We start from the raw sequence: 24,785 nt of genomic DNA, 5'->3' as shown, positions 1-24,785 counted from the left end.
TTTTATATATGGAACATGTTTGGCAACATATACTGAGTGCCCCCCAAAAATATAGACGTTTTCTACCCCCCTAAATTTTTTTTATTTAACTTTTTCTGAAAAAAATTCAAGTTTTTGAGAACAAAGTTTGGCTGCTATGTATTTTTTTAAACAAATTAAATTCTTTTATATATGGAATATGTTTGGCAACATATACTGAGTGCCCCCCAAAAATATAGACGTTTTCTACCCCCCTAAATTTTTTTTTATTTAACTTTTTCTGAAAAAAATTAAAATTTTTGAGAATAAAGTTTGGCTGCTATGTATTTTTTTAAACAAATTAAATTCTTTTATATATGGAATATGTTTGGCAACATATACTGAGTGCCCCCCAAAAATATAGACGTTTTCTACCCCCCTAAATTTTTTTTTATTTAACTTTTTCTGAAAAAAATTCAAATTTTTGAGAATAAAGTTTGGCTGCTATGTATTTTTTTAAACAAATTAAATTCTTTTATATATGGAACATGTTTGGCAACATATACTGAGTGCCCCCCAAAAATATAGACGATTTCTACCCCCCTAAATTTTTTTTTATTTAACTTTTTCTAAAAAAAATTCAAGTTTTTGAGAATAAAGTTTGGCTGCTATGTATTTTTTTAAACAAATTAAATTCTTTTATATATGGAGCATGTGTAGGAACATATATTGAGTGCCCCCCAAAAATATAGACGTTTTCTACCCCCCTAAATTTTTTTTATTTAACTTTTTCTGAAAAAAATTCAAGTTTTTGAGAACAAAGTTTGGCTGCTATGTATTTTTTTAAACAAATTAAATTCTTTTATATATGGAATATGTTTGGCAACATATACTGAGTGCCCCCCAAAAATATAGACGTTTTCTACCCCCCTAAATTTTTTTTTATTTAACTTTTTCTGAAAAAAATTAAAATTTTTGAGAATAAAGTTTGGCTGCTATGTATTTTTTTAAACAAATTAAATTCTTTTATATATGGAATATGTTTGGCAACATATACTGAGTGCCCCCCAAAAATATAGACGTTTTCTACCCCCCTAAATTTTTTTTTATTTAACTTTTTCTGAAAAAAATTCAAATTTTTGAGAATAAAGTTTGGCTGCTATGTATTTTTTTAAACAAATTAAATTCTTTTATATATGGAGCATGTGTAGGAACATATACTGAGTGCCCCCCAAAAATATAGACGTTTTCTACCCCCCTAAAATTTTTTTTATTTAACTTTTTCTGAAAAAAATTTAAATTTTTGAGAATAAAGTTTGGCTGCTATGTATTTTTTTAAACAAATTAAATTCTTTTATATATGGCGCATGTGTAGGAACATATACTGAGTGCCCCCCAAAAATATAGACGTTTTATACCCCCCTAGATTTTTTTTTATTTAACTTTTTCTGAAAAAAATTCAAATTTTTGAGAATAAAGTTTGGCTGCTATGTATTTTTTTAAACAAATTAAATTCTTTTATATATGGAGCATTTGTAGGAACATATACTGAGTGCCCCCCTAAAATATAGACGTTTTCTACCCCCCTAAATTTATTTTTATTAACTTTTTCTGAAAAAACTAAAATTTTTGAGAATAAAGTTTGGCTGCTATGTATTTTTTTAAACAAATTAAATTCTTTTATATATGGAGCATGTGTAGGAACATATACTGAGTGCCCCCCAAAAATATAGTCTTTTTCTACCCCCCTAAAATTTTTTTTATTTAACTTTTTCTGAAAAAAATTCAAATTTTTGAGAATAAAGTTTGGCTGCTATGTATTTTTTTAAACAAATTAAATTCTTTTATATATGGAGCATATGTAGGAACATATACTGAGTGCCCCCCAAAAATATAGACGTTTTATGCCCCCCTAGATTTTTTTTTATTCAACTTTTTCTGAAAAAAATTCAAATTTTTGAGAATAAAGTTTGGCTGCTATGTATTTTTTTAAACAAATTAAATTCTTTTATATATGGAATATGTTTGGCAACATATACTGAGTGCCCCCCAAAAATATAGACGTTTTCTACCCCCCTAAATTTTTTTTTATTTAACTTTTTCTAAAAAAAATTCAAGTTTTTGAGAATAAAGTTTGGCTGCTATGTATTTTTTTAAACAAATTAAATTCTTTTATATATGGAGCATGTGTAGGAACATATACTGAGTGCCCCCCAAAAATATAGACGTTTTCTACCCCCCTAAATTTTTTTTTATTTAACTTTTTCTGAAAAAAATTCAAGTTTTTGAGAATAAAGTTTGGCTGCTATGTATTTTTTTAAACAAATTAAATTCTTTTATATATGGAATATGTTTGGCTACATATACTGAGTGCCCCCCAAAAATATAGACGTTTTCTACCCCCATAAATTTTTTTTTATTTAACTTTTTCTGAAAAAAATTAAAATTTTTGAGAATAAAGTTTGGCTGCTATGTATTTTTTTAAACAAATTAAATTCTTTTATATATGGAATATGTTTGGCAACATATACTGAGTGCCCCCCAAAAATATAGACGTTTTCTACCCCCCTAAATTTTTTTTTATTTAACTTTTTCTGAAAAAAATTCAAATTTTTGAGAATAAAGTTTGGCTGCTATGTATTTTTTTAAACAAATTAAATTCTTTTATATATGGAATATGTTTAGAAACATATACTGAGTGCCCCCCAAAAATATAGACGTTTTCTACCCCCCTAAATTTTTTTTTATTTAACTTTTTCTGAAAAAAATTAAAATTTTTGAGAATAAAGTTTGGCTGCTATGTATTTTTTTAAACAAATTAAATTCTTTTATATATGGAATATGTTTGGCAACATATACTGAGTGCCCCCCAAAAATATAGACGTTTTCTACCCCCCTAAAATTTTTTTTATTTAACTTTTTCTGAAAAAAATTCAAATTTTTGAGAATAAAGTTTGGCTGCTATGTATTTTTTTAAACAAATTAAATTCTTTTATATATGGAATATGTTTGGCAACATATACTGAGTGCCCACTAAAAATATAGACGTTTTCTACCCCCCTAAATTTTTTTTTATTTAACTTTTTCTGAAAAAAATTAAAATTTTTGAGAATAAAGTTTGGCTGCTATGTATTTTTTTAAACAAATTAAATTCTTTTATATATGGAGCATGTGTAGGAACATATACTGAGTGCCCCCCAAAAATATAGACGTTTTCTACCCCCCTAAATTTTTTTTTATTTAACTTTTTCTGAAAAAAATTCAAATTTTTGAGAATAAAGTTTGGCTGCTATGTATTTTTTTAAACAAATTAAATTCTTTTATATATGGAGCATGTTTGGCTACATATACTGAGTGCCCCCCAAAAATATAGACGTTTTCTACCCCCCTAAAATTTTTTTTATTTAACTTTTTCTGAAAAAAATTCAAATTTTTGAGAATAAAGTTTGGCTGCTATGTATTTTTTAAAACAAATTAAATTCTTTTATATATGGAACATGTTTGGCAACATATACTGAGTGCCCCCCAAAAATATAGACGTTTTCTACCCCCCTAAAATTTTTTTTATTTAACTTTTTCTGAAAAAAATTTAAATTTTTGAGAATAAAGTTTGGCTGCTATGTATTTTTTTAAACAAATTAAATTCTTTTATATATGGAGCATGTGTAGGAACATATACTGAGTGCCCCCCAAAAATATAGACGTTTTCTACCCCCCTAAATTTTTTTTTATTTAACTTTTTCTGAAAAAAATTCAAGTTTTTGAGAATAAAGTTTGGCTGCTATGTATTTTTTTAAACAAATTAAATTCTTTTATATATGGAGCATGTGTAGGAACATATACTGAGTGCCCCCCAAAAATATTGACGTTTTCTACCCCCCTAAATTTTTTTTTATTTAACTTTTTCTGAAAAAAATTCAAGTTTTTGAGAATAAAGTTTGGCTGCTATGTATTTTTTTAAACAAATTAAATTCTTCTATATATGGAATATGTTTGGCTACATATACTGAGTGCCCCCCAAAAATATAGACGTTTTCTACCCCCATAAATTTTTTTTTATTTAACTTTTTTTGAAAAAAATTAAAATTTTTGAGAATAAAGTTTGGCTGCTATGTATTTTTTTAAACAAATTAAATTCTTTTATATATGGAATATGTTTGGCAACATATACTGAGTGCCCCCCAAAAATATAGACGTTTTCTACCCCCCTAAAATTTTTTTTATTTAACTTTTTCTGAAAAAAATTCAAATTTTTGAGAATAAAGTTTGGCTGCTATGTATTTTTTTAAACAAATTAAATTCTTTTATATATGGAACATGTTTGGCAACATATACTGAGTGCCCCCCAAAAATATAGACGTTTTCTACCTCCCTAAATTTTTTTTTATTTAACTTTTTCTGAAAAAAATTCAAGTTTTTGAGAATAAAGTTTGGCTGCTATGTATTTTTTTAAACAAATTAAATTCTTTTATATATGGAACATGTTTGGCAACATATACTGAGTGCCCCCCAAAAATATAGACGTTTTCTACCCCCCTAAATTTTTTTTATTTAACTTTTTCTGAAAAAAATTCAAGTTTTTGAGAACAAAGTTTGGCTGCTATGTATTTTTTTAAACAAATTAAATTCTTTTATATATGGAATATGTTTGGCAACATATACTGAGTGCCCCCCAAAAATATAGACGTTTTCTACCCCCCTAAATTTTTTTTTATTTAACTTTTTCTGAAAAAAATTAAAATTTTTGAGAATAAAGTTTGGCTGCTATGTATTTTTTTAAACAAATTAAATTCTTTTATATATGGAATATGTTTGGCAACATATACTGAGTGCCCCCCAAAAATATAGACGTTTTCTACCCCCCTAAATTTTTTTTTATTTAACTTTTTCTGAAAAAAATTAAAATTTTTGAGAATAAAGTTTGGCTGCTATGTATTTTTTTAAACAAATTAAATTCTTTTATATATGGAATATGTTTGGCAACATATACTGAGTGCCCCCCAAAAATATAGACGTTTTCTACCCCCCTAAATTTTTTTTTATTTAACTTTTTCTGAAAAAAATTCAAATTTTTGAGAATAAAGTTTGGCTGCTATGTATTTTTTTAAACAAATTAAATTCTTTTATATATGGAGCATGTGTAGGAACATATACTGAGTGCCCCCCAAAAATATAGACGTTTTCTACCCCCCTAAAATTTTTTTTATTTAACTTTTTCTGAAAAAAATTTAAATTTTTGAGAATAAAGTTTGGCTGCTATGTATTTTTTTAAACAAATTAAATTCTTTTATATATGGCGCATGTGTAGGAACATATACTGAGTGCCCCCCAAAAATATAGACGTTTTATACCCCCCTAGATTTTTTTTTATTTAACTTTTTCTGAAAAAAATTCAAATTTTTGAGAATAAAGTTTGGCTGCTATGTATTTTTTTAAACAAATTAAATTCTTTTATATATGGAGCATTTGTAGGAACATATACTGAGTGCCCCCCTAAAATATAGACGTTTTCTACCCCCCTAAATTTATTTTTATTAACTTTTTCTGAAAAAACTAAAATTTTTGAGAATAAAGTTTGGCTGCTATGTATTTTTTTAAACAAATTAAATTCTTTTATATATGGAGCATGTGTAGGAACATATACTGAGTGCCCCCCAAAAATATAGACGTTTTCTACCCCCCTAAAATTTTTTTTATTTAACTTTTTCTGAAAAAAATTCAAATTTTTGAGAATAAAGTTTGGCTGCTATGTATTTTTTTAAACAAATTAAATTCTTTTATATATGGAGCATGTGTAGGAACATATATTGAGTGCCCCCCTAAAATATAGACGTTTTCTACCCCCCTAAATTTATTTTTATTAACTTTTTCTGAAAAAACTAAAATTTTTGAGAATAAAGTTTGGCTGCTATGTATTTTTTTAAACAAATTAAATTCTTTTATATATGGAGCATGTGTAGGAACATATACTGAGTGCCCCCCAAAAATATAGTCTTTTTCTACCCCCCTAAAATTTTTTTTATTTAACTTTTTCTGAAAAAAATTCAAATTTTTGAGAATAAAGTTTGGCTGCTATGTATTTTTTTAAACAAATTAAATTCTTTTATATATGGAGCATATGTAGGAACATATACTGAGTGCCCCCCAAAAATATAGACGTTTTATGCCCCCCTAGATTTTTTTTTATTTAACTTTTTCTGAAAAAAATTCAAATTTTTGAGAATAAAGTTTGGCTGCTATGTATTTTTTTAAACAAATTAAATTCTTTTATATATGGAGCATGTGTAGGAACATATACTGAGTGCCCCCGAAAAATATAGACGTTTTATACCCCCCTAAATTTTTTTTTATTTAACTTTTTCTGAAAAAAATTCAAGTTTTTGAGAACAAAGTTTGGCTGCTATGTATTTTTTTAAACAAATTAAATTCTTTTATATATGGAATATGTTTGGCAACATATACTGAGTGCCCCCCAAAAATATAGACGTTTTATACCCCCCTAGATTTTTTTTTATTTAACTTTTTCTGAAAAAAATTCAAATTTTTGAGAATAAAGTTTGGCTGCTATGTATTTTTTTTGAACAAAGTAAATTGTTTAATATATGGAGCATGTGTAGGAACATATACTGAGTGCCCCCCAAAAATATAGACGTTTTATACCCCCCTAGATTTTTTTTTATTTAACTTTTTCTGAAAAAAATTCAAATTTTTGAGAATAAAGTTTGGCTGCTATGTATTTTTTTTGAACAAAGTAAATTGTTTAATATTTAAAATATGTTTAGGAACATTTGTACAGACACTTAAAAAAATATGGATGTGTTATGCGTTTTCAAAGTATTTTTAAATGATGAATATTGTCAAAAAATCACAATTCAGCCTAGGGTGCTGAAAATTTGTTATTACAAAAAATATTGTTAAACTTTTTTTATAACCTTGGAAACATATTTTTTGCTTTAAAAATGAATATACTATTTATGTATTCTCAAAAAACACTAAATTGTCGAAATAAATTTGTAGGACTAAGAATTGTTTATAATTTTTTTTTCTAACATTATTTATAATAATTGTTGTTATTTACTGTGTGTGTTTACATGATTTTTTGTTGTTATTGATCTTCTTATTGAATTTTATGTTCCTAAGTTGTTTGTATTGATTTATTTTATGACGGGAGCCCTCTTATAGAGTAGCTATGGCGACGCCTATGGAAGGGTGCTGAGCGCGGCTGCTAGTTTCAGCGCGCTTGAGAAATTTAAACAAATGCAATTTGTCACATAACCATTAAAGTTTATTTCAAAGTAGAAAAAATGTACTGATTTATTTATATATATGACGCTTCACGGGAAAGGAAGCTAACGCGGCAAATACATTAGGCTCATTTCTCCCTGCACATTCACGGAAAAATGGGCCTAAAATATTTGCTGCGTTAGGTTCCTTTCACCGTGAAGCGTCACATATACATATAAGAATATATTTTTGGACTTGGAAGTCTTATTATTAATTAAAGTGGATCATAATAAATAATGAATTTTAAAGATTTGGGTATTTTTCTAATTCAAAAAACTAAAATTTTAAATCTTGTTGGTTAAGTCCAAATATTTTTTAATTAATATAATTCTATATCAACAATTTTTTTAATGAATCAGTGATTTTTTTGGAAGTTTATTCAATTACCATTCGTGGAAAATGCAAAGTGAAAGTTTTTTAGAAAATGGACTTATCAACAATTTTCTTTCATTTCATTCTTTCATCAATTTTTTTTAAATAAGCTAATATTTTAGGGATTGGTTATTTTCATATAGAGCAACAATTTACCAAAGTTACAAGCCAGTTCAATAACTTGTAACTTTTGACCTGGACAGTTCAGTAATTTTCCCCCATATATTTGATCCATTTCATTATTTTCATGTCAGCCTCGAGACAATATCTTATTTTTAATCTCTGTCTTTCTCATATTATTCACAATAGTTTATTAAAAACAAATGTATATAAAGAGTTTAAAAATTGTAAATTTAACAAAATGTATGACTGTAAGTATACTTATCATTTTTTCTTTAATGCACAGCTTTTGAAATAGATTAGCTTGTTTGTAATCCAGTTTGTCTGCTTAGATCAGGATGTGACTGGCTCAAGTCAATTTATTGCTCAACACGTTAACTGTTGCTGTTATTTATGTCACGTCAGGCGAAAAGTGCTTCTCGTCCAATCACGATTTTTCTTGCTACCCTAAATGAAACAATAAAAAGGTTTTAAAAAGTTTTCGCGCATTTCATTATAGTTAAAAAAAATATTCAGTAAAAACTTGACTCTGATATGATTTCAGTAAGTATATACTTACAGTAGAAATTTTAGTAGAAAAATTTTTTTAATTTTCCTACTTTGACACTTTTTCCCTAAATTAAAAAATATTTACTAAAATTTTTACTATACTTATTTAAATTTAATATATGTTTTCTTTCAGTGTATCTATACGCAGTGTAAATAAAAAGTCAGATTAACAAAAGATTGTTTATTTAGGTATAAGTTTATTTTAAATTGGGTGCAAAATTCCAAATTGTTTGGCTACATCTTTTTTTGCTCTACCACTTTCTACGATATTGATAATTTGTTTTCCAAAATCGTTAAACATTTGTGTGATCTCGGAGAGTCCTTTTAAACTTGAAGAAGAAACGAGACAAGTCTTAAACTGAATTTAACAGTAAATTAATGATTACATTAACAGGAATGAGTAAAAAAAATTATCAAGAAACCCAAAACAATGAGTTTTTTTCAATTTATCCAGAGTTTTTGAAGGGACCCGAAGAACGCTACAATTTACCGAGAGATTCAATTTATCGAATGTGGCAATTTTTGTTTTTAAATTATTATTTATTGTTTTCAGAGGGAGCCAAAGTAAAATTTGTAATTTTTAACGGTGCCCCCGATTGCAAATAATCTAATTGAGATTTTGACTTTAAGTTTTTTTCATGTTGTTGAAAAACATGTTTCTTAGAGAACTTGTACTTAAAATATTAAAAATTTAATCGTGTACAAATCTTTTATAACCAAACCCAAAAAAACATGGCATTTTTTAACGATATGCCATTTTATTTATTTTTTTTACATTTTTTCAATTCTATCTTATATACGTCCACTAGATATAGATGTATACTAAAAAATGCACTTTGATTTTTGATTGTCAGGAATAATGGATCTATTGGGAACACCGCAAAAAATTATAAATTTTACATTTTGACTTTGGCGCCATCTGGAAACAACAAATAATAATTTAAAAACTAAACAAAAATTGTCCCTTTTAGTTAAAATATGATATTTTTAAGTGTAAAAAGTTTCTTCTATTTAGAATAAAAATGAGTGAGAAAAAAATTAGTAAAGATCTGCCTATTTTTCGCGTTTGCAAACGTACGTCTGCTTTAGGGGTATGTCCAACATGTGACATGTAAACAAACATGAAAATGTAAAAAATTACTGACTTATCTTGTACACGCCTTTTTTTGAAATGAAATAACAATTTTTCTTTCTCTATGCAGAAATGGAATATTTTATGTATTTTATGTATTTATATAAAACTATAAAATGACATCTTATTTAACTAATCATATAAATAACTATGTATATTTATAATAAAATGAAAATTAAATTGTATTAGAAATTTTCTCAAGGTTACGAAAGAATTGAGCGATTGGTCGCTCACATGTTGGAAAGGGTAAAATTCTGAATTTATACCCCCACCAGAGGACAGAGACTATAGGTCTTTTACCCCTTCCCACATTATTTCTCCCACCTAGGTCCTCTCCGTCCGTGCGTCTGATATACACAAATGGTTATTTTTTCGTAACCTTGAGAAAATGATTGTTTTAGCGTAATTTTCATTTTATTATAATTATTAATATTATTCATATTATTAGTCAAATAAGGTGTGAGGCTGTAGTTTTATATATGAATTTTCCATCTTCACATAGAGAAAGAACAATTTTTATTTTCTATTTAAAAAAAGGCTGTCGCAAATTTGTCAATAATTACGTACATTTTCATGTTTGTTTACATTTGACAAGTTCCACCTGGTCTTAAATAAAAACATTAATTATTCGTAACTATTATCGTGTAAATAATAAATAAATATTACATAAATGACTTTCGTCGATATTCTTTTCTTTGCTCGTTTCTTATTTCTCATTTTTCTGCTTCCTTTTTTCGCTTTTTCCTCATTCTTTCACGTTTAATTATTTTTATTTCTTTTCTGCCTCCACTTCTTCTTGTCAATATTTTGGTTAATTCGAGATAAACGTTATAAAACAAGTAAATGCGCAACTTCAGGTTGATCTAAAAATGATTGATCTGACCAAGCGACAAATTTGACGAGCGAAAAATTAAATATCTACGTAAAATAAATAATTAAATAAGAATTTAAATAATTGAAACCATATGTGCAGTTTTAAGTACATCAAAATGAATATGTGCCTCAATTTTGGTGCTGATTTGATTTTAGATTGTTTAGTTTTTCAATACATACTTATTTTTTAAAGAACTAGCTGATTTGACCAGCGACACAAAAACGGAGGGACACTTTTCAAACCATTAAATCTTTTACAGTGAAATAATATACACTTTTTTCTTTGTTTATGAAATTTTTAAATAGTTTAAAACAATAAAAAATTTTTTTAAAAAAGAAACTAGGGTAAATGCAATAATTACAGCGCGGTTAAATTCAAAACACCTTCGAAGTAAAAAATGCGTCATTTCTATTTTATAAAGTCAATTTAAGACTTATTAAACTAAAAGCTTATGTTATTTAGATATTTCGGTTGGCTGAAACTAACTCGTACAGTTATCTCAACCAAACATTTGGTTAGGCCAACCAAATTATTTGGTTGAACATTTTTAAATTCCAAAAAAAATTTGGTTACAACAACAAAATAATTTGGTTAACATAACAAAATAGTTTGGCCTAAAAAACCAAATGATGGTTTGTTGTCCTAACCAAAATTTGGTTGCGACAACCAAATAATTTGATTCGCTCTCAGTTCATAGCTTAAGAGAACAGTTAGTTTAAATCTCTCACAAGGATGGGTAGTCCAGTGGTCAGAGCTCCCGATCTTCAGTTTTAAAACAGAGGTTCGATCCCAGGCGGAGATGAGATTTTTCAAAGTCCACAAATATTTCAATTGGATAAATATAAATTCAATGTTAAATTGATAATAAATAAATAACGAAATAAATAAAAATGATAAAAAGAAAAGAGATAAGGTAGAATAAAAATTTTAATTTTACAAAAAAAACTGTTTGATCAAACAATCATTTTTGTTCACCTAACAAACAACATACATTTGTATTGACAATATTCCGAATTGTAATATCAACAAATCTACTGACAACAATCCAAAAACTGTTTGCACAACAATCCCATTTTTCTCCGTGGGGGTATTACTGTATAAGACTAGGGGTCGTGCACATAACCCAAATAGCACGGAAACTTCAGCAAGTTTGCTGCAAGTTTGTAGTGCAAGGTTTGAAAGTTTGTAAGGTAAGTTTGCAGCAAACTTGTGGCAAATATTGCAAACTTGCTGCAAGTTTCCGTGCTATTTGGGAATATGTCACGCGAACAAGGGAAGGGGGGTCTAGAGATTTGTAATGACCCATAGAAAAAATGGCGCTAATGTATGGAACCAAGTGTGACATGGGGGGAGGGGGGATAAAAAAAGTGTAAAAATTGCGTGACGTATTATGTGCACGACCCCCTAGGTAACTATACTTTATTTTGCTAATTATATGAACAAATAAGTATATTATATTAAAATGAAAGGTACACTGAAACAGCAATTTTCTCAAGGTTACGAAAAATTTTATCGTTTGAGTATATGTATAGCGATAAAAGACATAGTCTCTGTCCTCTGGTGGGAGTATAATTTTTCAGAATTTTACCCTTTCCAGGTCCTCACCGTCCGTGCCTCAGATATGCTCAAGTGGTTATTTTTTTCGTCCCCTTGAGAAAATTGCCAATTCAGTGTAATTTTCATTTTATTATAATTATTAATTATACCTATTTGTTTATATAGGGTAAAGTGTCTTAAGAGTACGCGCAGTTAATTCTGTTTTTGGAATTAACTTTCAAACTTAAAAGTAAAAACTCACAAATAAATTATCCAATTATAGTGAAACATCTATAGAATGGATATTATATGTTGAAAGTACAAATATTATTTATTTTTTTCGCAAATTAAATATTTTAAAAGAAAAGTTATTTGCGTACTCTTATAGACATGACCTGCCTAAGAGTCTAGATGACTAGATCTGCCATGGTTTAGACTTTTAAAGAGAATCAATATTTATAAATAAATAGAGGCAAAAATATTTTTCTAATATTATTAATTTATGAAAATTAAATATATATTTTTTATTTAGTCACATAAATCACAATTAATTGAAACCTTCCTAAGAGTACGTAAATTAACCTACCAATTTACTATTTTTGTATTATTAAGCAATTATTTCCTTATTTATTAACATAAATTACAGTTAAATTGATCACATTTTCAAAAGTACGGTAAATACTCTTAAAAAATTATTACTGCATACTCTTGGGCAGTACGGAGAAGAATTTAATAATAATAAAAAAAATACTTAACTATAAAAATTTAAGTTCAGAATTCTTTTATTACATTTAACGGGTTTCATATTTGTGAAAATTTCATTCTTAATAATTCGTTTATCATGACATTTTGATCATGTGTACTTTCTGACACTGACAGCTGATAATCCTCGTAATATTCCATAGACTTTGCCCCTGTCTGTTCTTTAATCGAATTGTATTTCAAATTACATTTTAGGTTGTAGCTGTACATGTTGAATCTGGAGTTTTTGACTCTTATTATAATGGCTGTTGCAACGGAACTTTTTGGCCCTTATTTCATTCTATGCCAGATAGAGCAACATTTATCGCAGATCATTGGCGTGCTTATAGCAGAGTCAATGAAGAATTTGCTGCAAAAACCGTAAGTCAGACAGTTCAAATTAGAAATGATACTACTACTAAAGATGATGACAAAATAATTAATATTTTAGGTCCAAGCATTGGAACTTATACACAAAGAACAAGAAGGAAAAGGCAATGGAACACCTCTTGTTTGGGTGCACGATTATCATCTCATGCTCGCAGCCAATTGGATACGACAAGCAGCTGATGAAAAAAAATTGAAACTGAAATTAGGATTCTTCTTACATATTCCATTCCCCCCTTGGGATATATTTCGATTGTTCCCTTGGGCCGATGAAATACTTCAAGGCATGCTAGGTACCTTATTATTTATATAACTGTACATTATTACACTTGACATTCAAATATAAGTTGCTCAATTAAAGAAGTTTTTTTTTGTTCCTATAATTTCAGGTTGTGACATGGTTGGATTTCACATTCAAGACTACTGTTTAAATTTTGTTGATTGCTGTCAAAGAAGTTTGGGTGGCAGAGTGGATCGTAAAAATCTCCTTGTTGAACATGGAGGTCGTACTGTACGAGTTCGACCTCTTCCTATTGGAATTCCATTTGACAGATTTGTATCGTTAGCTGAAACTGCACCCAAAGTTATGCTTACAAATCAAAAAGTTGTCCTAGGAGTGGATCGTCTAGACTATACTAAAGGTCTCGTTAATAGGTTAAAGGCGTTTGAAATGTTGTTGGAAAAACATCCCGAGCACAGAGAAGAGGTTTGTAGAAAATAATTATTTTGCAAAAAGTCCAACATGTGAAATGTAAACAAACATGAAAACGTAAGAAATGACTGACTATCTAGTTGTGCACACCTTTTTTTTAAAACGAAATATCAATTTTTTTTTCTCCATGCAGAAATGGAAAATTGATATATAAAACTATAAAATGACATCTTATTTAACTAATTATATGAAAAAATAATTATAATTATAATAAAATGAAATTTAAATTGTATTAGCAATGATTTCAAGGTTACGAAAAAAAACCATTTGAGTATATCTGATGACGCATGGACGTTGAGAATCTAGGTGGGAGAAAGAATTGAGCGATTGGACGGTCACATGTTAGAAAGGGTAAAATTCTGAAATTTTACCCCTTCTCTCACTTTCTCCCACCTAGGTCCTCAACGTCCGTGCCTTTTTTATTTTCTACTCAAATGAGAAGTGCGAAAAAATGTAAAAAAATTGGAAATTCAGTGAACTTTTCATTTTATAATAATTATACTTATTTGTTTAGAAAAGTTGTCAAGAAGTATAGTTACCTAGTATAATATATCAATTAACATTTTCACAAAGAAATTAACAAATTTTTATTTTCTATTCAAATGAGAAGTGCGAAAAAACTGTTCAAAATCTAAACAAATCATGCCCATTTTTTCGCACTTCTCATTTGAATAGAAAATAAAAATTTGTAACTTTCTTTGTAAAAAAGGTAAATTTATATATTAGACTAGGTAACTATACTATAATGAACTAATTATGTGAAGAAATAAGTATAATTATGATGAAATGAAAAGTACACTGAAATATCAATTTTCTCAAGGTTACGAAAAATTTAAGCTTTCGAGTATATCTGAGGCTCGGACGTTGAGGACCTAGGTGGGAGAAAGTGAGAGAAGGGGTAAAATTTCCGAATTTTACCCTTTCCAAGATGTGACCGTCCAATGGCTCAACTCTTTCTCCCACCTAGGTGCACAACGTCCGTGCCTCAGATATACTCAAATGGTTTTTTTTTTTAGAAACCTTGAAAAAACTAGTTTAAGTCAACAAACTAAGCAGGTTTTCAAAAATTTTCCTGTTTCATTCATTTAAAATTTTTCTTAAAAATTATGTTTAATAAATAAATAAAATAATATTTTTATATATATGGATAAGTCGCACAGACAGGAGCCATAGGTTAAGTTTCATTATGTTAATACAAATGTTATAACTTTTGTAAAACTTTAATTGATATCAATAAACAAATTCTAATACTAAAATTTAATTAGAAACCTTGAAAAAATTGCTAATTCAGTGTACTTTTCATTTCATTATAATTGTACTTATTTTTTCATATAATTAGTTAAATAAAGTATGGTTACCAAATTTAATACATTAATTTACCATTTTCATGAAGAAAACGACAAATTTTTATTTTCTACACAAATGAGAAGTGCGAAAAAATGTGCATGGTTTCTTTACATTTCACATGTTAAACTTGCCCTTAAATTCTTAATGTCAGAAATAGTGAATGATTTTTAATAACATGTATAGGTGACAATGTTGCAAATAGCTGTGCCATCACGAACAGATGTTCGTGAATATCAGGATTTAAAGCTGGAAATGGATCAATTAATTGGCTGCATAAATGGTCGCTTCACAACTCCAAATTGGTCACCAATCCGCTATATTTACGGCTGTGTTAGTCAGGATGAATTGGCTGCCTTTTATCGGGACGCAGCCGTGGCTTTGGTCACTCCTTTGAGAGATGGAATGAACTTGGTCGCCAAAGAGTTTGTTGCCTGCCAAATAAATAAGCCACCTGGAGTTTTAATTGTTTCGCCATTTGCTGGAGCTGGAGAAATGATGCACGAAGCTTTGATTTGTAATCCATATGAAATTGATGAAGCAGCCGAAGTGATTCACAGGTCTGTGAAAATGATAGTTTCTTAGAGAACAAGTAAAATAAGTTTTTTTGTTTCAATTTTATTTTGTAGATTCATATGACTTGATATTTGAAAAGATGAATATATTAATTTAGAGCTTTGACGATGCCTGAAGACGAGAGAACTTTGCGAATGAATCACCTTCGTCGTAGAGAAAGAATTTATGATGTGAATCACTGGATGAAGTCTTTTCTTCAGGTAATGGGTTCACTTGAAGAGAGAGATTCGGTTGGTGCTACCACGATGCAGCCAGTAACAATGGATGATTTTGATGATTATTTGAGCAAGTAAGCATTATTATATTAAAGGAATGTGCATGTCTGGGCCCGACCAGTGCATGTGCTACCATCAAATATTTTTTTACAATAATAAAGTAATTATATATTTCCTCTGGTTTAAATGTAGATGTGTATATTTACGAAATGCAAAAAAGCATGAGTTTGGGTACGTCGCCTCGTGGGTGCAGTCATTCTGCATGATGTTTAAGACAAAGCTTATGATGCTTCAAGTCATTGGTTATGTGTCGGAGTAAAAAGAAGACGCGTTCTTAAAAAATAATGATTACTGAGGGGGAACTATTTTAATGTGCAAGACGGTGAAAATAAAAAATAAAGCTTTCGGAAGCAGGCGGGCCCCGCGCGAGCGATTGCGACCTAACTCATGATGAAAGCCGGGTAACGATCAAATGAATGGCGTATGTCCCCTAGGTACATTGGCGACGATCACAAATTAGCTCTTCTCTTGGACTACGATGGTACTCTTGCTCCGATCGCAACGCACCCAGACTTGGCGATTCTTCCCTTGGAAACAAAAAACGTCTTACAAAGACTGTCAAACATGCCCGACGTTTATATTGCAATCATATCGGGCAGAAATGTGAATAATGTCAAAACTATGGTTGGAATTGATGGAATAACATACGCTGGCAATCACGGACTAGAAATTTTACATCCTGACGGAAGCAAATTTGTTCATCCCATGCCTGCAGAATATGAGGGCAAGGTCGCTGGATTAATGCAAGCTCTCCAAGACCAGGTGGATTTTTTTAAGTCTTTCAGGATATAAGCAATAGTATTATGATAATTATGAATTTTCCTCTTATCTTTCAGTTGTGCAAGGATGGTGCTTGGGTAGAGAATAAAGGAGCTTTGTTAACTTTCCACTATCGGGAGACTCCAATGGAAGGTCGGTTGGAAATGATTGAGAGTGTCAAAAAGCTGATTGAAAACGTCGGGTTTAAGGCTTGTTCTGCACACTGTGCAATCGAAGCTAAACCTCCTGTTGAATGGAATAAAGGCCGGGCCTCTATTTATATTCTCAGAACTGCCTTTGGACTCGACTGGAGTGAAAGAATCCGAATTATTTATGCAGGAGATGACGTTACCGATGAAGACGCCATGCGAGTGAGTAATAATAGGTTTTTGAAAAAACACATCAACAATTTGCTTTCTATTCCATTTTTTACTCGAGTCTCATTTTAGGCATTGAAAGGTATGGCAGCGACATTCCGCGTTGCTTCCTCCCATATAATTCGTACATCAGCTGAGCGCCGTTTGCCTAGTACAGATTCTGTCTTGACGATGCTGAAATGGGTCGAGAGGCATCTTAGTAGACGTAAGCCACGAGAAAATAATGAATCATGTAGATTTCGTCGCAGCAGTCCAAGTACAGGAATTACGATGGAGATGTGTTTCACTGAAAAGCCAAAGTCGTAGAAAATATATTCCAGCAAAGAAACATATTTTAATTTTTGTTCCAAATATTAAGATACAATAATACAATATTACTAAAATCATTACTTTAGTGTAGGTAATAACTCCGTGTTACAGTTGTACAATAGTTTGAAAACCAATGAAATGACCTCATGATGTAGTGTAAAAAAATAATTCTTCTCTTTGTTATCTTCTTCTTTCATACAACAAATGTAGGTATTTATATATTTATAAATTTCTCAATTTTAAAAGACTAAAATACTTTTTATACTTGTACTTTATACTTGTAAAACAAAATCTAATGACACCAGGTTACGAAAAATTGCGTTCCAAATTTTTGCAATTGTAACTTGTAATTTTTTAAATAAATATTAACTATTTATCATTTTTTGAGGTAAAAATTAAAAATAAGACATTCGTGCATACAATATATTTCAAGTATTACACAATTTTGTAATATTTTTCTAAAAAGGTTACATTGGGACTCACGGAATCTTTCACGGCAGCCTTCATGTAATATTCATGAAAGTAACAAAATATTCTACTGTCACGCAGTAGTATTTTTCAATCTTCTTTTCAAATTGAGTCTTATAAATAATAGAATGTTTAAACGCAAACTATATTGCACAAAATAAAAGTTTTAAGCATTTGTCTCAAACTTTATATGCGAGTAATTACATTTCCTGCACTAGGTATGTGATGGACTTTTAAATACTCAATCATATCAAATTTTGATATAATAACTATATAGGATTTCGCTTATAGAATTGAAAAATTAAAATAAGAGCGGCGACGATTGTACTCTAATTATAGTGATTTTAGATTGTTTTAATTATTTGATTAATTTATTCATTAAACATTTTTATGTTTAAAATGTAAAACGTTAATAATGTACAGATAGATAAATACTTTAGGTTGACAAAAATCAGTTATTAAATTTTACAAAAGTATATGATATGATTTTAGAAAACAGTTTTAATAAATTAAATTTCCATGTAAGAATAAATATTAAACTTTGATAATAGAATGTGAGGCTTAGTGTGCTTTTTTAAACTCAAATTTTGTAGTAATTTTCATAACAAAAATTTCTACCACACATACGCGAAAACATCACGTTTTTGTGCCCCTGAAGCGAGACAGCTAGAACTTGAAGTTTTCTTGTTAGTAACACGTCAGAACGAAATATACTAACCTGAAAACTTGGCACATAAACAGGGTCTTCCCTTCCTTGATACATAATATACTATTTTAAATGGTTGACATTTTTTCTCTGGAGTTTATAAAATACTTTGAAATGTCTTAATAAACTTTTTTTTTAATATGTTGAAACACTGAACAAAAATTTATTTTTTTTCAAATACATTTTTTCAGTGTACATTCAGATATACGCACAATCATCATTATAAGTTGAATTAATAATACAGTTAACAATAAAAATACTTTAAAACGCATCAATTAATTTTTGTAAACAATTTATATACGGTTTGTAAAAATAAACTTTCAGAAATTAGATTAAAATTTTAATAAATTTCATACCAGCTTCTTTTAGCCTTCAACATTATACAGTAAGAACGATTGACTATGAATCAGCTCAGGCTCATGAGTGCGACTCACACTTACCTATGATCAGTAGTTAACCATTTTTACGGTATACATATATATGTATTCCACGCCAAATTAGAAGTCCATCTGCAATTGCGTCTCCGATGTTTTTGAAACTTTTTTTTCTTTTAGTAGCAACAGACACTTTTGAGCAAAAATCAAAATAATATAATTACATGAGTCTCGCATGATATTCAGTTGGACTGTATGATTTTTGCTTATTGGAAGTGTCCATTCTATATTCCTAAGGACATGCTCATGCGCAAATCGCAGAAGATTTCTCTCCGTGCATATTTTACTCAATACACGAAAAAAACCAGAAATTTAGTACCTTTTTATGGTTTTCATCATAAAAATGAAATTTTCGATTATTGTCACTATATGATTTTCGGAATCAGCGCACCAAAATACATAAATGTATGTACACTGAAAAAAAATAGTATTGAATCAAGAAAATCTATGTACTTGACCGTATTTTATACCAATATTTTCTTGATCCAAGAAAATTTACTTCAAACTAATAAAAATTTCTTGGATCAAGAAAATATTGGTATAAAATACGGTCAAGTACATCGGTTTTCTTGATTCAATACGATTTTTTTTCAGTGTATAGTATAAAAAACCCGGAAATATTTAAGGAAGTTATGAGCATTCAAAAATAAAGAAACATTGAAATTCTGAAATTTTGAAAAAATCATTTCTCGTAACGGCTTGCCAAACAAAATTGAAAAAAATCATGAAAGCTAGTGTCAATTAGTACTAAAAGAAAAACAAGTTTCAAAAAAATCGTAGATGCAATTGCAGATGGACTTATAATTTGGCGTGGATACATGTATAATGCTCTGAATATTTAACGTCAATAAAATAATTTTTAAAATTAAACAAGAAAAGACTATAAAATAGGGGAGACCGAGGAGGAAAGTAACAGAGGAGGAAAGTAACAAAGCTTATAACTTTTAAACAAATTATCGGATAGACATGGTTCAAACATATTTTTAGTCGGCACTGTTCCCCCTTCCTCCTCCATAGTGTGTCCGAGCCTGACAGGAAAGGTTAGGTCTGATTCCGGTGTGACGTGCAGAAAAAACGTCAAAAGTAAGTTTTCGTTCAAATTTTCAAATTCTCGTATTTCTTAAATTTTATTGTTTTTCAAAATGTGCCTTTCGTTATTTTGTAGCCTTATTATCTGTCTTTAAGTTGTGCTTAAACAAACAATTTAACAGTTGTGTAGTTTTAACTTTTTTGTTGACATACAAGAAAAAATCGACCGAGGAGGAAAGTAACACGCTACTTTTCTCCTGTTGTCGATATTGTCCATGTTTTAATTAATGATTGAAGCAAATCGTATTTAATTTTACGAATAACAGAGATTTATTTAAGAAAAACCTGTGATCTAGGTAAGCATAAAATATCTTTAAGAAAAAAAATGAGCTAAATTCATAAAATGTTCGATATATGTGCTAAATATGTCCCATATATGTGCCAAATAAGTATAAAGTGTACTTAAACTTTTATGTGTTCCTAATAAAAATATTTCTAATTAATAATAGTCATTAGTCTAAAGAATTTTACATAATTTTATATTGTTACTTTCCTCCTAGGAGCTTGTTACTTTCCTCCTCGGGGGTGAGGAGGAAAGTAACAGATGAAGAGCTTGCGTAAAAGTTATACTGTGAACTGTCAATTTATTATAAATGTTTAATTCAAATTTTATTTAAAAGGTGAATGTCCAAGCTTTCATTTAATATATTGGACAAATTTATCCGACAAATATTTTTAATGCTAGCATAAAAAAACTGATTTTTGTTACTTTCCTCCTCGGTCTCCCCTATTATAAAAATACAATATATGAATATTATTGCATAATATATGGACAAAGAAAGACTGCCTTGCAAGTTAAAAATGATTGAAAATGTAAATTGATGAGAAATATGTATTAATAAAGTGCTCTGAAGAAGCATATTTAAGACACGATATTTTATTATTAGTCACAAAGTATATGTGTAATATAAAACGTATCAAAAAAATGTAATATATATAAGACGTTTTAATTTAGAAATCCAAACTATACACATATATATATATATATATATATATATAATAACACTTTTAGTTGTATATGTATATGATTAAATATACAATGATTGAAACTTTGTGTTCACATTAAATCAATAAAACTTCTTTCATTTGAATATTAATTTTCAATAATAAAATTAATGAACAATAGTATTATAATGTATCTATACTCCGTAAAAAAGAAATAATATTAGTAACGCGTAATAGGAGGTACGAAGGAAACGATTGTTAATACATATTGTAAGCAGTATTAATAAGGGAGACTTTTTCGCAGCGTAAATAATTCATTACACTGTATAATATAAAGATCATAAATACTTGATAGCAGAATATAAGGTACATACCTATATTTGCGTAATTTTAAAAAGTTTTAGAGCTATTTTTATTTGTTAAAGTTCTGCAGTCGCAATTAATAAATGTATTTAAAAAACAATTTAAAAAGTTTAAAACAATTAAAAGTTGATCAATTTTAAAGAAATTCCGATGTCGTGATTTTTTACCGCGAAACTCGCGAAATCATTTTATGATTATTTTTAACATAGAAAGTCGTTTAGAACTGTTTTTAAAATAAATATGTCTATAATAAAATCCATAATTTAATGTTATAAATGTTTATTAAAATTTAATAGATTTAAGCTCGCTGTATGGGGCTATCGGATGATCGCACTTTAAATCTCGAAAAGGAGTATCTTAAAATACATTGTAGACGCACTTTTAAAACGTTTAAAACATCTTCTGTAACGATTTTACATTTTCAAAATTAATGCATTTTAGGATGATTTTCATACCTTTTTGGGGGCCGTCCATATATAACGTAGAAACTTGGGGGGGGAGGTTTAAAAATATCTAAAAATGTCCACGATTCAATGTATTTTGGTGTCCACAATGGGGGGTCAAAAATCAGTAAAAAATTGTCCACGTGGTATATGAACGCGGCCCCTTGGAAACGCATCTTAAAAGTGACTATCAATGCCCCATGTAGAAATTTCCCTACCAGGGACATGGTAGTGAATAATATAATCTGGCCCCGAACAGGGACAGATCAGGGCCACGAGAAAATGTGGATTTCCTAATCAGGGCCACATCAGGCCTGGCGTTGCATTACCATCCCATCAGGCCCCGATCCGAGCCATGACAAAATTTTCACACGGTTTAATAAGATGCCTATACTTTCTGTAGTGATGGGCGCGCGTGCATCTATATTGTTTTCGACATCATTTCTATAAAATTTCAATTTCAATATTATCTTATATTGAAATTTCTTTAAATAGATTTTGAGAAGGTCCAGACTATTAAGAAGTCACTTGTTTATAACTAATTTATTAAATATCAATAAAATTTTAAAAGTTTTGAAATAATAAAGAAACGTCTATTTTATTATACATGTGTATATAACAATATAATATTTGGATGTTTTTCAGTGGATGCATTCATGTGAAATCTAGCAAGTCAGAGTTTCAAACAGGCTTTTTACTTTTTAAAAATGAAAATGTCAATGAATCTTTTTAAAAAGAGAATTAGCGTGAAAGGATTATAGATTTCTAGGAAAATTGGCAGTGAAGATTCCGGCGTGGTTGAGAGCAGTATAGTGCGAGGGCAAAAATTCGCACAGATCTTGTGAATGCTTCAGAATACAATGAAACAGTTTTGGCTGAAAAGAAGAAAGCCTTTTTAAAAATATCCAAATATTTTCATTGCTGGAGTCTTTTCCTGAATCCGAAGAGTTTTGAAAATGATACTCTTTATGAACTATAAAGGAAAGATATTTTTCAATTTTTCTTACTATATCGACACTTTTGTTTTCTATTGTTATTAGTAGTGACTTGCCTGCAATAATCAAGTTCATTAAACGGAATCAGTTTCAATCAAGTTTTGCTCTTCTAAAAAATGGTGTTTTTATCAGTTTTTGTTATCAATTTAAAATATTTATATGACAGACATGTAGAAGCAAAATATTTACATTTGCATATATTGTTCAACTTGGAAAATGATTGTTTGTTTATCTGTAAATATAATAGTGAAATTTATTCTATTTTGTAAAATAGTTTTGGGAAATGTTGGTCCTTATTTGTAAATGCAAGATAATAAATACACGGGAAAATACATATAATAGACTGAGAAGTATAAAGAAGCGATTACACACATATAATAGTGTACCCAACTTTCTGAGACGTGCGGCCATAAACCGATGTAGTGCCATACCGGTGTGGTGCGGTGATCCGCCTCTAAAGCCGGATAGGTATTATTTTCGCTCTTTTGCCGATTCAATGGAGTGTGCAAAGAAATAAGAAAGGCAGTAGTGTAGTAGCGTTTAACAAGACTTTAATAAAAGGTAAACAGTTCTCCTTCAGCCTGTATTATATCTGCCACGGCTTCTATTGCTTCGGAATTTTTTGTTATTGATTTACCAATTTACATTCAAGACTGATTAATTTCTAATTTAGCAGTGGTAAAAGTTTAAGACTTAATGCAATTCCCTCTAACAGCATATTTCCTCTTGGATGGCACTGGATATTTAGGAAATATCCATTAAAATGTTCCATGATATGAATATAGATAAGTAAAAAACAGTTTTTTCAGTAAATGCAGTACAGTATTTTTACACACTCGCTGGTGTAATTGATTGTGAGTTCTGCACTGTTTCAACTCAGTTTTTTATTTTTCTCAAAGAACGAGAAATATATATCGCTATAGTTCAAATTTCATAAAAACAATTTTTTTTATAGAATTATAGAACTTTTTATGTTGATTTTACCTTAAAAATTATTATTCTTGTATAAATTTTTAATCTTTTAAATAATTTCTTTACACAAGTGTATCGCCTAGATAATGTATGCGTTTCTATTTGCCTCCTAGTGTATTTATGCCCCTTTCACCCCCAATCTACAGATTATTCTATTACGAGAAATGTCAACAGAACATAACGAAAGGGAGCTTGCGTGTTGGGCTTGTTTGTTCTGAAAATACGTCTTTGTTTCAGAACGATAAAAAATTCAACGATTGGATAATTACATCTGAATCGATTACAGCCCGAGGCAGTAGGTTTGGAGTCAAACGAAGCAAAATAGATATATTGAAGGAAACACACACTACTATTTTGTTCTTATGATAAAATAATTTGTTGTAATCAAAATTTACAACATACAGTCAAACGAAAACTGACAATGATTCATAGAAAAAAAGTCGTCAGACAGCATATTTTTTAACCCTCTGTCAGTCGCATGGTGAGAGAATCCCTCACCCTAGTTGCATTTTTCATTTATTTCTCTTAAATCACATACAATTATCATTCCATAATTTCAGTACCTTTCACAGCACTCTTCTTTTATACATTAAAACAGTTTTTACGTTTTTATTCAGTGTTATTTTTATATTATTGAATTTAAAGTCAACAATTGTCACGATTTCGTGAGGGATTCTTTCATCGTGTGACCAATCATGCATATATATAGTCGATTTCACCCCAGACAGCACGTAAGCTTGCAGCAACCTTGCCGCGCAACATTACCACCCTTGCTCGGAGAGCTTGCCGCAAGCTTCAAATGTCCCACCTTACCCAAGCTTGCATGGTAAGCTTGCCGAAAGATTGCAGTGTAAGGTTAATGCAAGATTGCACAATAAGATTATCGCAAGATTGCATGGTAAGCTTACCAAAAGATTGCATTATAAGATTATCGCAAGCTTGCATAGTAAGCTTGCACGGTAAGCTTGTGGCAAGGTTGGTGCAAGGTTTCCAATAACCTTGCCCAATAAGCACAGAAGTTTGCATTGAAAATGAGCACTATGCGCACTTGCAATCACAAGCACT

The 24,785-nt window shown here is 29.4% G+C and overlaps 1 protein-coding gene across 3 annotated transcripts in view; it reads left to right on the top strand.

Annotated features, from left to right (window-relative positions):
- LOC127290390 (uncharacterized) overlaps positions 1 to 20,868 on the top strand; it is a 43,468-nt gene extending 22,600 nt beyond the window's left edge. For all 3 annotated transcript variants that reach the window (XM_051318903.1, XM_051318904.1, XM_051318902.1), the window contains 8 exons: positions 12,783 to 12,947; positions 13,018 to 13,246; positions 13,343 to 13,659; positions 15,196 to 15,569; positions 15,683 to 15,874; positions 16,295 to 16,622; positions 16,697 to 16,990; positions 17,069 to 20,868. In XM_051318903.1, coding sequence (XP_051174860.1) covers positions 12,783 to 12,947; positions 13,018 to 13,246; positions 13,343 to 13,659; positions 15,196 to 15,569; positions 15,683 to 15,874; positions 16,295 to 16,622; positions 16,697 to 16,990; positions 17,069 to 17,302 — 2,133 coding nt within the window. In that variant the 3' untranslated portion in view covers positions 17,303 to 20,868. The remainder of the gene's footprint in view (positions 1 to 12,782; positions 12,948 to 13,017; positions 13,247 to 13,342; positions 13,660 to 15,195; positions 15,570 to 15,682; positions 15,875 to 16,294; positions 16,623 to 16,696; positions 16,991 to 17,068) is intronic.
- The last annotated feature ends 3,917 nt before the right edge of the window (positions 20,869 to 24,785 follow it).

The sequence above is a fragment of the Leptopilina boulardi genome, unplaced genomic scaffold, assembly GCF_019393585.1.
Source record: "Leptopilina boulardi isolate dan_hultmark-lab unplaced genomic scaffold, ZJU_Lbou_2.1 LbouV2_64, whole genome shotgun sequence".
NCBI lineage: Eukaryota > Metazoa > Arthropoda > Insecta > Hymenoptera > Figitidae > Leptopilina > Leptopilina boulardi.
The sequence above is the reverse complement of the archived record's forward strand: the minus strand, read 5'-3'. Positions and strand labels throughout refer to the sequence as shown.